At 40.4% G+C, this 13305-nt stretch overlaps 1 protein-coding gene across 1 annotated transcript; it reads right to left on the bottom strand.

The window, feature by feature from the left end:
- Positions 1-2938: 2938 nt before the first annotated feature.
- On the bottom strand, positions 2939-11267 carry LOC127572756 (cryptic protein-like). The gene is made up of 6 exons (XM_052020351.1): positions 11129-11267; positions 10999-11045; positions 10729-10899; positions 7558-7672; positions 7347-7459; positions 2939-3242 (listed from the first exon to the last, which is right to left on the bottom strand). Exons 1-6 carry the CDS (start codon positions 11236-11238, stop codon positions 3118-3120), a joined length of 681 nt encoding a protein of 226 aa, XP_051876311.1. The 5' UTR covers positions 11239-11267; the 3' UTR covers positions 2939-3117.
- Between the last annotated feature and the right edge of the window lie 2038 nt (positions 11268-13305).

Below are 13305 nucleotides of genomic sequence, written 5' to 3'. Positions count from 1 at the left end.
TTCAGCCCTTCGAGTCTGCACCACCATTTTGAGATCATGGCTGATCCTCAACAATCAATATCCTGTTCCTGCCTTGTCCCCATATCCCTTGATTCCCCTATCTATAAGAAACCTATCTAGCTCCTTCTTGAAAGTGCCCAGAGAATTGGCCTCCGCTGCCCTCTGAGGCAGTGCGTTCCACAAATTCACAACTCTCTGGGAGAAGTTTTTCCTCACCTCTGTCCTAAATGGCCTAGCCCTTATTCTTAAATCATGCCGCCTGGTCCTGGACTTCCCCAACATCTGGAACATATTTCCTGTCTCTATCTTGTCCAATCCCTTAATAATCCTGTATGTTTCAATCAGATCCCCTCTCAATCTTCTCAATTCCAGCGTGTACAATCCCAGTCTCTCCAACCTCTCAGCATAAGACAGTCCCGACATCCCCAGAATTAACCTCGTAAACCTACGCTGCACGCCCTCTATAGCCAGGATATCCTTCCTTAACCCTGGAGACCAAAACTGTACACAATACTCCAGGAGTGGTTTCATCAGGGTCCTGTACAAATGCAAAAGAATCTCTTTGCTTTTGTACTCAATTCCCCTTGTAATACAGGTCAACATTCCATTAGCCTTCATCACTGCCTGCTGCACTTGCTCATTCACTTTCAGTGACTGATGAACAAGGACTCCTAGATCCCTTTGTATTTCCCCCTTACCTAACTCCACACCATTCAGATAATAATCCGCCCTCCTGTTCCTGCTCCCAAAGTGGATAACCTCACACTTATCCACATTAAACTTCATCTGCCAAGTATCTGCCCACTTACCCAACCTATCCAAATCACCTTGAATTCTCCTAACTTCCTCTACACATGTCGCACTGCCACCCAACTTTGTATCATCAGCAAACTTGCTAATGTTATTCACAATGCCTTCATCTAAATCAACAACATAGATCGTAAACAGCTGCAGTCCCAGCACCGAGCCCTGTGGCACCCCACTAGTCACGGCCTGCCATTCTGAGAAATATCCATTCATCCCTACCCTTGGTTTCCTATCCACCAACCAGTTTTCTATCCATGTTAATACCCGCCCCCCAATTCCATGAGCCCTAATTTTACCCACCAATCTCTTGTGCGGCACTTTATCAAATGCCTTCTGAAAGTCGAGGTATACAACATCCACTGAATCTCCCTCATCTATTTTCCTGGTTACATCCTCAAAAAACTCCAGTAGATTAGTCAAGCATGATTTGCCCTTGGTAAATCCACGTTGACTTGACCCAATCCTATCATTGCTATCCAAATATGCCGCTATTTCACCCTTAATAATGGACTCTAGCATCTTCCCCACCACAGATGTTAGGCTAACTGGATGATAGTTCCCCGTTTCGTCCCTCCCTCCTTTCTTAAAAAGTGGGATAACATTAGCCATTCTCCAATCCTCAGGAACTGACCCCGAATCTAAGGAACATCAGAAAATGATCACCAATGCATCCACAATTTCTAGAGCCACCTCCTTTAGTACCCTGGGATGCAGACCATCTGGACCTGGGGATTTGTCAGTCTTCAGCCCCATTAGTCTACCCATCACCATTTCTTTCCTAATGTCAATCCACTTCAGTTCCTCTGTCACCCTCTGCCTTTTGTCCATCCTTACCTCTGGGAGATTTCTTACATCTTCCCCCGTGAAGACAGATCCAAAGTACTTATTAAATTCGACTGCCATCTCCCTGTTTCCCGTAATACTTTCACCCGATTCGGTCTTCAAGGGCCCAACATTGTTCCTAACTAACTTCTTTCCCTTCACATACCTAAAAAAGCTTTTGCTATCCTCCTTAATATTCCTGGCTAGCTTGCCTTCGTACCTCATTTTTTTTCCCCGAATTACCTTTTTAGTTAAATTCTGCTGCACCTTAAAAATTTCCCAATCTTCTATCTTCCCACTCAGCTTGGCTCTGCCATACTTCTTCCTTTTTAACACAATGCTATCTCTGACTTCCTTTGTCAGCCACGGTGGCCCCTTTCCCCTCTTTGAGTCTTTCCTTCTCTGGGGAATAAGCTGATCCTGCACCTTGTGCATTATTCCCAAGAATACCTGCCATTGCTGTTCCACTGACAATTCTGCTAGGATGCCCACCCAGTCAGCTTTAGCCAGCTCCTCCCTCATGGCTCCATAGTCTCCTTTGTTCAACTGCAAAATTGACCCTTCTGATTTGCTGATTTGATATCTGTGGGGATATCTGGCCTTGTCATGGATGTTTGTCACTAACCAATCCCAAAATGGAGAAAGAGATCCAGAAAGGGAAGAGATAGATGGACCACAAAATAATTACACTTTGCTCATTTACTACAAATTACTAAATAAAACAGGAAAAATTTGTAAAAATGCTTTATTGACAAAACTAACATTTTTAAAAAGTATTTACACTTAATTTATATTTTAATTCAAGTTAATTCAGCTTTTCAGCCAGAACCAATTTACAAAAGCATTTTGTATCAAAGCACAGTATTAAAACAGTTGCAGTCTATGATATTAATACCAACTCCCAATGTGGGTTGCCTGCAATAGTACATTTGATAGGATTCAATAAAACAGCCAGGGGCATTACCAGTTGGAGTCACACAATAAGAACAGCCTCACTTATAGAAACTAGACTATTGTCTGTAATACGATATGGGAATCTGGCATAGCAATATAGAAAAGTTACATGATTATTGCACAAATAATAGACAGGGAGGTACACAAGAAATTATTAATTTAGCATGCACTCAGGTTGAGAGTCCAATATTATTCCAGGTCCATTCTCTATCAGGTTGAAGACCTCAAAACAACTAGATTGGTAATCAGTAAGTTAGCTGGCTCCATGTTAGAGGATAAGAAAAATTGCATTTTGTGATTTTATTAGACAGCCACCCCCCCCCCCACCCTAAAAATATCTGCCTGTATTGTGCTTTCCTGGGTCTGGAGCTACAATATAGGTGCTTCAATGGTATTTTCTCATAGATGGTCAGTTATGCCAGATACTGGAGGATATCAAACCTCCACGACAAGGGAAATTTCGACAGAAACAGCAGCCCTCCTCAAGGAGCTACAAATAAAATTAAAATAGATTTTCCCCACTAAGTCATAAAATTACAGCCCAAGTACTATAACAAAGCACAATACAGATAACAGCAAGTACTGTGTTAGCAGCAGGCTGGCAGCATCAGCAGTCAGTTCACCATAACTTTCACTCAAATAACCATCCTGGTCTGGATCTGAAGATTAAAAGGAAATCAAATGTTAGGCAAGATTTTTGGAATTCTTAGGGAAGCATGGGGGAAAAAGAATTCCTGCACAGGTTAGGTATTAATTGTAAATATTTGTAAAAAGCAAGGTTGTAATTATAATATAATTAAGTAGCATAAACCTCTGATATTTACATGAAAATGCAACTTCGAAGCAGCATTTTACAATAGAATAAAAAATAGCAGGAAGAGTAAAGTGGGGCCATTACCTCAAACAATGGGAAACACTTCAAAATTATGCATTGATCTCTTCAGTTTGGGGAAAGGCGGTCAAAGCTCAGATCTGAATAATTCATTCATACCAAGTTTAAGCTGTTAACTTGCAGAACAGGATTTTCTTTATACTCAAACAAAGGTGATGTCCTCATCCACATTATTTCCCTCCCCCTCCTATCACATTAGCTGCATGGTGTTACAATCCTCCCTTTCAAATCTACCATTCACCCCAAAACAAAACATACCTTGCTCCCCAAATCACTGCCTTCCTTTCATCACAAGGCCTTGAACATCAGAATCCAAAACCAGATAAAAATGCAGATGCTGAAAAATACTGGAAACACCAGGTAGACCAGGAACCATCTTTTGAGAGAAACAAAGTTAACCTTTCAGGACTTCTCATTGACCTGAAATATTAACACTGTCTCTCCAGGGACATTGCCCAACTGCATATTTGCAGTATTTTCTATTTTTAAGGTCCTTGAACATGCTGTTGCTAGTTCAAAATCCACCCATTCTTCCTTTTTAAAGGCCACCATTAGATCTGCACCCTGGTTAATAAAAAAAATCCCCACTCATCCTTCAATTCTTGTGTGCAGACTAATACTGTTGACCCCACCACCTTCCTGAAATGCTCATCATCCAGGTAGATGTGCTGTCTCTTGCCCAAGTACAATCAATCTGGTTGCAGGTTACCTCTAGCCAGGCAAGGATTTGTGGTAACCTGATTTAGCTTTGTTTATTGTAAAGAGATTAGAGTTGGGGAACACTGATGCAACATAGAGTGGTGGTGGTCTGAAAAAAAATGACATAGAATAAATAAAAGTTACCAGATCTTTGCCTGTCTAAATGCATTCTATCAGGCGTAGGACAGACGTGCCTTCTCATCCCATTCACCAAGTCCCAAGGATTTATCCTCGATCCCTGCCATCTCATTTCAATGCAACCCTTCAGTGACATCAACTAAACATCAGGTCCCATGATAATCAGCACTAATCCTTGCAACCCCTTCACTCCCGTGCTGGTTGAGCAGAAGTGTACCCAAATAAATATACTAGACCAAACTATCTCCTTAGGCCCTGCCACAATCTTCATTCCCCAGCTATCATTTCCATCCCTCTTCCTGGCAACCAAGACCAGACTGGACCACCTGCGTAACCATCACCTTTGACCTGATGAGTTTCTAATTACATATATGTTCCATTAACAGCCTTCCATTTTTCAACCCATAAACCCAACTTACAACAAGTTCTGTTCAACCATCACTCCATACTCATTGGTCTATATTGGCTCCTCTAGCAACTTCAATTTTTAGATGACACTGTTACAATCTACATTGCATTGCTGTTCCCCAACTCTAATCTCTTGAATACAACATTGAGAGTCCCTATGCTCATCCCACATTTTAAAATCACTTGAGACCTTATAACAGCTAGAATTCCCTTTCCAAAGTTTGTTTGCCTGTACATCTTCCTTAAACCCACTAGTTTAACCAAGCTTTTTGCCATCTGTCCTACCATCTCCTTGTGGGGCTGTCATTATTTTGATTAAGATTCCTATGGGAAAAAAAAAGGACCAAAAAATGTAAATTGTTATGCCAAATACTAAATTCATGCTTCAGAGGACAACTGACCCATTTTATGCTTGAGTACCAAGTTAGCTACATTCAGCTAGGGCAATCATATGATCAACTGGTACAGGTCCCCTTAATTACCAGAGAAGAGTGTGGCAAGGGTATAGCACTAGGAAAAGAGAAACAAAGGACTGCAGATGCTGGAATGTAGATGAAAAACACTGATGCTGGAGGAACTCGGCAGGCCAGGAAGCAATGGTGGAGAAAAGCAGGCGGTCAACTTTTGGATCAGGACCTAAGGACTCCTTCCAGAGTCCTAAGGATCCTGACCAGAAACATTGACTGCCCGCTTTTGTCCACAGATGCTGCCTGGCCTGCCGAGTTCCTCCAGCATCATCATATAGCACTAGGAATCCTGCTGCTCATGTTCTAGAGGCAGTTGCCTTGGCAGGGGGAAAAGTGAAAATCCAGATCAAAACTGATTTGCCTTTCAACATTCTTACAACAGGCTGTCAATCATTACTAAGACTTACAGATAGGCAAGTGCTATCCCATGGCATCTGTCCATCAAGATGTCTCCCCATTTGTACTTCAGGGTAGATTTAACCATAATAAAAATAAATTCCCTCTATAGATGCTGCCTGACCTGCAGTGTTCCTCCAGCTGTGTGTTGGCTCCAGATTCCAGTATCTGCAGTCTCTTATGTCTCCATAATAAACACCAGATTTACATTGATTGAGACAGTTTCAAATTGCAGAAAAAGCCAATAATTTTTATTTGTGTAGCATTTAATGCAACAAAAATATCAACACATTACAGCAAAAAAAAAGTCTATAAAATTAGGAAACAAAACAATCATCTCCAATTTTCTTTAATAGTGGGCTGGCAAACAATTTAAAGTTGCTGCAGCTACCTCCAGCCATACATCCCTCCTACAGCATGCCACGAAGGTAAAATGTACTGGTTTAATATTTATAGCACCTGTGAGGGATTTAAGTTAGTTGACTGGTGTTTGATCGTCAACTAACACAGTTGTCAACTTTTTCAAATGCTTCCAAGCAGCATTGGTTACTAGTACACTGCATTTATGTTAGTGAAGAATCTTGGGACAAGTTAGAAGGTACTATGTAAATATAAATTGCAGTGAGCCATGCAGGACTACATTTACACTAGTACTAAACAGCCTTCCAGTGCCTCAAAGAATGTGCTTCCTTAGTATTTCAATAGGGCTTCAGCCAAAAAGGACAACACAGTTAAGGTCAAACCCACTGACAAATATTCATGAATAAAATCTATTCTGGGCAACATAGATTGTTATTAGAAAGAATATCCAAATCAATCTTGAGGCTTTCAGAGTCTTAGAGTCCTAGAAATAGACTCTTCAGCACAAATTGTCCATGCCAACTGGGTCACCCAGCAAGCTAGTCCCATCTGCCCATATTTGGGCTATAGCTCGCTAAACCTCTCCTATGTACTTATCTAGATGGCATTTAAATGTTGCTAATGTGCCCACCTTCTAAAGGAGTACAGGTCCCACATCCAAAGTAATAATGTGTTCATTCACAACTAAATGTAATTTATTTGAACTTTTAAAAGGTAATTTTGTTTCAATGCATTCATAATAGGCATGGCCTTCATCAACAGGAATCTCATTAAAACTCATCCAAAGTCAGCAGTCAACCAAGCAGAAAAGATTGAAGCTGAGATTTGTTTCTCAGTACTACAGAGTGTGAACCTATGCCCATCTTCAGAAACTTTACACCAGTAATCTTAACCCATTAAGTAACCACTTGGCATGGCTCCAAGTCAAAGGCCAGGGGCTCTCAGTTTGATTCCCCCCGAGCAGAGTTTTCTAATTTCAGCTGGGGTTGGTAAAGTAACCTGGATTGGCTCTGACGTGTGTACATTAAACAGAGAAACCAATCATTGTACCCATTCCTAATTGAATATTCTCTCGACACTTGGAAGGGAGATTGAAAGGAAAACCAACAGTCATGTTATCTTGCTGTTGAAGATTAAGGCAGTCATCATCTTGGCTCAGAACAATTGCCAGTTGGATCCATAACCAAAGTGCTGTGGATTTATACCCCAGTACAGGAGTAAACACTTTTTGAAGAGAACTTTGGAACTGAAAATATAACTCAAGTACAAATTACATGAAGTTTAGACTCCTGGGTAACACAGTCAGTTGGGCAAAGTACTTGAAACAATCAATGCTTTAGCTCTAGCCTGAGTACTTTAGACCAATTTCAGAAAGGGTCTGGTGTTTGATCTTGAATACTTACCACAGTTCTCAACCTTTCCAAATGTTTCTAGGCAGTGGAGGCTTCCATAGGCGCATTTACACCAGGTACAATGTTTTAACACCCACTGGCCATCCAGAAATTTGCCACACCTTCTGTCAAAGTGAGAATAATATGATATGCAATGTAAATAATGTTACTACAAGACAAATTTGAAAGAAAAACAACATTGCCAGGAGGTGCATTTTCTTACTTGAGACGTTCATCCAGTTCACAGTACCTACCAACGAAGGGTGGTGGGCATGCACAGAAGCTGCCCAGGATACAAGTCCCACCATTACTGCAGCAACTCCTGTCTAGGGTTTTACCTGGAAGCCACCAAAATCAATTAATGTACATAGCCCTCAACATTTCAGCTCAGTCCTTCCTGGAAGTGTATACCTCAGAAACTACACCAACATGAAACCGCACCAACATGAAACCAAGACCACTTTTGTCTGTTTTTAATGCCCACTATACATTTTGCTTTGGGATTAAGTAGAGAGAGACCATTCTGGAATAATAACTCTTGTGGCAGATACAGAAACCCTAAGCAGCCAGAGAGAAGTTTCACACAATTTCCCCAATGGACTTTGCACAGGAAAAATTTACAAGAGTCTTCAAGTTGAATCTACATCCAGGCATCAACCAGAAGAACACTATTAGTTGTGGATTGCTAGTCTGGCGAGCTTGTCAGGAACGTAGGTTCTTGTACAACTCTTCTGACTCCAAATTACAGCAAGATGATCCTTATGCCGTGTTGGTCAGTTTGCCAAGAATTCAAAACTATGGCCACAGTGTTAGCATTGCTGCTACACAGTTCCACCAGCTCAGGTTCAATGAAATTAACATTCATTTTGAGAGGACTAGAATATAAAAGCAAGGATGTAATGCTGAGGCTTTATAAGGTGTTGGTCAGACTACATTTGGAGTATTGTGAGCAGTTTTCTTTCTTTTTCAATCTTTTTATTAGTTTTCAAATTAATACAGATTGATATATATCATCAATATTTATACATGTAATGCAGAGAGATCAGGATAACAATCATAGCATAGATAATCATAAAGAACAATAAAATAAGAAAATCTGTAGATCCAACGATCTCTTAGTAAATGAATATAATATAAAAGAAAGGAAAGAAAAAGATTTATTATATAAATTAAAAAAACCCAAATCAATAAGAAAAATTGTAAACAATATAAACTAAACAAAAAAAATTCAAAAGAAAAAAAACTGGGCTAAAATTTCTCAGTAGAAACAGAGCAATATTATGTCATCAACTCCATTCCTCCAAGTTGGAAAGTTATTGAAAGGGGATCTACATCATGTGAAAATATTGAATAAATGGACTCCAAACATCTTCAAATTTAAGTGAAGAATTGACAGTACCACTCCTAATTTTTTCCAAGTTTAAACATGATATAGTTTGAGAGAACCATTGAAAAGTAGTAGGGGGTATTGGATCCTTCCATTTAAGCAAAATGGATCATTTGGCCATTAATGTAACAAAAGCAATATGGTTAGTGGAAGCAGATAAATGGCCAGACTCTATACTTGGTAATCCAAAAATTGCAGTGATAGGGTGAGGTTGTAAATCAATCTTCAATATGTTTGAAATAATGTTAAAAATGTCCTTCCAATATTTTTCCCCAAAGAGAACAGGACCAAAACATGTGTGTCAAAGAAGCCACATTCAATTTACATCCATCACATATAGGATTTATATGGTTATAAAAACGAGCTAACTTATCTTTGGACATATGGGTCCTGTGGACTACCTTAAACTGTATCAACGAGTGTCTGGCACACATTGAAGATGTATTAACTAAATGAAGAATTTTCTTCCAAGTCTCTATAGGTGTAGATATCTGGAGTTCACTTTCCCATTCATTCTTAATTTTGTCTAATGATTTTAGACGTATTTTCATAATTAAATCATGAATTATTGCTATCAAGCCCTTCTGATAAGGATTAAGACCTAAAATTTATTCTGTAGTTTCAATTTTGTAAGGTGTCGGAAAAGAGGGTATAGTAGTTTTTAAAAAATTTCTAATCTGCAAATATCGAAAGAAGTGATCTAGGCAAATTATATTTATTAAGACAATTGTTCAAAAGATGAAAAACAATTATCAATGAATAGATCACGAAAACATACTATTCCCTTCCTTTTCCATATGGAAAAAGCTGAGTCAACTCTGGATGGACGAAAGAAAAAATTAGATTGAATGGGACATTGAGAGCAGTTTTGGGGCCCAAATCGAAGGAAGAATGTGCTGGCATTGGAGAGGGTCCAGAAGAGATTTATGAGTGGATCCCAGGGATGAAAGAGTTAATGTATGAGGAGCATTTGATGGCTCTGGGCCTGTACTCACTGGAGTTTAGAAGGATGAGGGGGGAAAATCTATTGAAACCTACCGAATACTGAAAGGCCCAGATAGAGTGGATGTAGGGAGGATGTTTCCAATAGTGGGAGAGTCTAGGACCAGAGGGCACAGCCTCAGAATAGGACATCCTTTTAGAACAGATGAGGAGGAATTTCTTTAGCCAGAGGGTAGTGAATCTGTGGAATTCATTGCCACAGACGGCTGTGGAGGCCAAGTCATTGGGTATATTTAAAGAGGATGTTGATAGGTTCTTGATTAATAAGGGTGCCAAAGGTTACAGGGAGAAGGGGATTGAGGAGGAAAAATAAATCAGCCATGATTTAATGACGGAGCAGATTGGATTAGCCGAATTGTCTAATTCTGCTCCCATGTCTTTTGGTTCGACCCTGACCCAAGGTGTTACTTGTGTCAAGTTTGCACATTCACCCTGTAACCACAGAGCTGTCCTCCAGGCTCTCAGTTCCCCACCCACACGCCAAGTCCCGCTGGTAGGGCTACTATAAATTGTCTCTGGTGTAGCTAGGTGTTAGGAGAATCACAGGGAGTTGGTGGTCATACCTGAGAGAACAGGGAAGGCGGGGGGGGGTGGGGGGGGGGAAGAGAAGAGAAGGACAGGGCGGGGAATGGGACTGATAGAATTCCTCTGAGAGCAGGCATAGACTCAATGGGCCGAATGGTCTCGCACATAGTAAGAAAATATGAAAGCTGGAGGTAGTACAGAAGTCATATTTCACGCCGAAACAAGATCGTTGATTTAATCAACAAATATAGAGGACTGAGATGGAGTACTTGAGAAGTCTTTTTTTAAAAAAAACATTATTTCAGCGATGTTAATTGCATTAGTGATTACCTGGGGAAATATAACAATTGAGACAACATAACCACAGCATCAGAAGTTTTTTGTTAAAAACAGACGGTGGTATTTTATTCAGACTCTTTCTGGTGACGATATCGAAACTACTTCATGGACATAAAAGCGCCAGACGGAGCTGTAACTTACTGTCCGTCAGCCCAACGAAGCGAATGATGTTCGCGGCCACCGAAGAGTTTGCTTCTCGGCGTTTGTTGTTGAGCTGGTTAAACTCAGTCAGGGATTCGGGGCTTTGCTCGAGAGGTTTCTCAGTGTTGGATTTTGAGATTTGTTGGTCACAATCCCCATCTCCTCCACAACCTGAAATATCAAATGCGAAGGTGCTTCGCCGAATTAGACCCAGAAGCCGTTTCAGCCCCATGCAATAAAACCCAGCTTCACCGGTACTCATTCGCTTACCGTGCACAGATCCCGCAGCCTGAAAATGGGATAGGAGGAGAAGCAATCTGTAAAACAAGGGCAAGATAACTGTCACAAAAGCAATTATTGGTAAAGTTACTGCATTTTATTCCAAGATACACAGCCTTGCCTAATAACTGCTGAAAAAGCCATAAACCCTGTCGTTGGTTCCAAACGTGAAGTCTGTTCCTGGCTGCAGGAACATGAGCTATCTGTCGTTTGAGCTCCAGACCATCCCATTAGCAATTATCAGGTAATTCTCACCTCCGCCTTCCCAGCAGAGAAGCTTGAACAGCAACCTTGAAATCAAATTTACGAGTGTAAATCAATATGCAACAAACCGCCATTCAGAACAAAACTTAAGACTCAATTCCCCGCTACTTAATTTTCCCAGCGTGACATTCCTGACTTTCTGGCTGCAAAAAAAATCATTCGGATCATGGGGCTCATTTAACGAATATTTCTTCCTTTCGTGCCAAAAATCCAGTCAGACTTAAATTTTAATTTGAAACCTAAATGTCGTTATTTTATGACATTTTTATTCATTCATGAAATGCATCGCATTTTGGCGTTTTGAATAAAGAACAATGTTTGACTTGGGGATTTAAATTAAAATATGCAAACATTTGTTCGGCTGACAAATTAAATAAGCAGTTTACGATTTGACTGCTATCAGATGTTGCAAACGCTAAGGGCTCTATAAATATTGACGATTTAATTCCATTATAACAATTACATGTTAACTTCCAGTGAAATAATTGCCATTTACTCTATCAATTTAATCAAACGCTCTAATATAATTGGCGTTCCTTCAATTCTAGCCTCCGGTGGGATCGTAAAGTTGAACACTTCGGCAATGGCGGTGTTGAATCCTGCTGGTAAGATCCTAAATGTCGGAATCAGATTTATTATCACTGACATAACACGTGACATTTGTTGTTTTGCGGCAGCAGTATAGTGCAAAGACATAAAAATCTATAAATCCCAAAAACAAATAAATAATGCAAAAAAAGAGGTATAATAAGGCTTCATGGACCATTCTGAAATCTGATGGCAGAGGGGAAGAAGCTGTTCTTGAATCATTGAGTTTGGGTCCTCAGGCTCCTGTACCTCCTCCCAGATGGTAGTCACAAAAGAGGGTATTACCCAGATGGTGAGTGTCTTTGTGATGGATGCTGCCTTCTTGAGGCACTGCCTCTTGAAGATGCCTTCGATGGTGGGGAGGGTTGTGTCCATGATGGAGCTGGCTGAGTCTACAACCCTCTGCAGCCTCTTTTGATCCTGTGCATTGGACCCTCCATACCAGGAGGTGATACGACCGGTCAGGATGCTCTCCACTGTACATCTGTAGAAATTTGTAAGAGCCTTTGGTGACATACCAAATCTCCTCAAACTCCTAACAAACTAGAGCTGCTGGCGTGCCGCCTTCATGATTGCATCAATGTGTTGGGCCCAGGAGAGATCCTCTGAGATGTTGATGTTCAGGAACTTGAAGCTGCTCACCCTTTCCACCGCTGACACCTCAATGAAGACTGGTGCGTGTTCTCCCAACTTCCCTTTCTTGAAGTCCATATTCAGTTCCTTGGTCTTGCTGATGTTGAGTACGAGGTTGTTATTGTTGTGACACCACTCAACCACCTGATCTATCTCACTCCTGTAAGCCTCCTCGTCGCCATCTGAGATCCTACCATCTGAGATCTAAATCCCTTAACCTCTTTTCTACATTAAGAATGTCTTTAAAATCTGTCCCTGATCACTAGCTCTTATGGCTCATCAATGTTATTTGTACATGCTTCTATGAAAACCTTTGAATTGTTTGCAAGGTTGAAGTTGCTATATAAATACCAATTGGGGCAGTACTTCAGGAAACGCTAGTTATATGAAAAACAAAATCCTTTAAATCCCTCTCTTGATGAATAATTTGATCAGTTATTTATCTGATTTGACTATGAGTTTGTTTCATGTAAAATGCAGTCCTGCCTCATCAATTGTGAATGGTGTCAGACAATCTAGACAGCTCATTTGTGGAGAAAGCTCCAAGAACGTCAAAGTCAAAGTTGAGTTTATTGTCATACTCACAAGTGCAATGAAAACTTGCTTGCAGCAGCATCACAGGCACATAGCATCATATAAGCAGCATTCACAAGGAAAACATAAAAATTAAACACAATTTTCTTACAAGAAAGAACACAATTAGAACAGAAAAAACAAAGTCCATTTTAGTGTAAAGTTGTCAAAGTGGTCATAGTGTTGCTAAACTCTAGCGATTAGGGTTGTGCTGGTTGGTTCAAGAACTGAATGGTTGAA

Source organism: Pristis pectinata, chromosome 7, assembly GCF_009764475.1.
Source record: "Pristis pectinata isolate sPriPec2 chromosome 7, sPriPec2.1.pri, whole genome shotgun sequence".
Taxonomy (NCBI): Eukaryota; Metazoa; Chordata; class Chondrichthyes; order Rhinopristiformes; family Pristidae; genus Pristis; species Pristis pectinata.
The sequence above is the reverse complement of the archived record's forward strand: the minus strand, read 5'-3'. Positions and strand labels throughout refer to the sequence as shown.

Coding starts and splice junctions, on each gene's coding strand:
- LOC127572756 (XM_052020351.1), bottom strand. CDS start 11,238: ATGGGATGGTCTGGAGCTCAAACGACAGATAGCTCATGTTCCTGCAGC. Junction 11,046..11,128: donor GCTTTTTCAGCAGTTATTAG/GCAAGGCTGTGT, acceptor CTTGTTTTACAG/ATTGCTTCTCCTCCTATCCC. Junction 7,460..7,557: donor GAACTGGATGAACGTCTCAA/GTAAGAAAATGC, acceptor TCACTTTGACAG/AAGGTGTGGCAAATTTCTGG.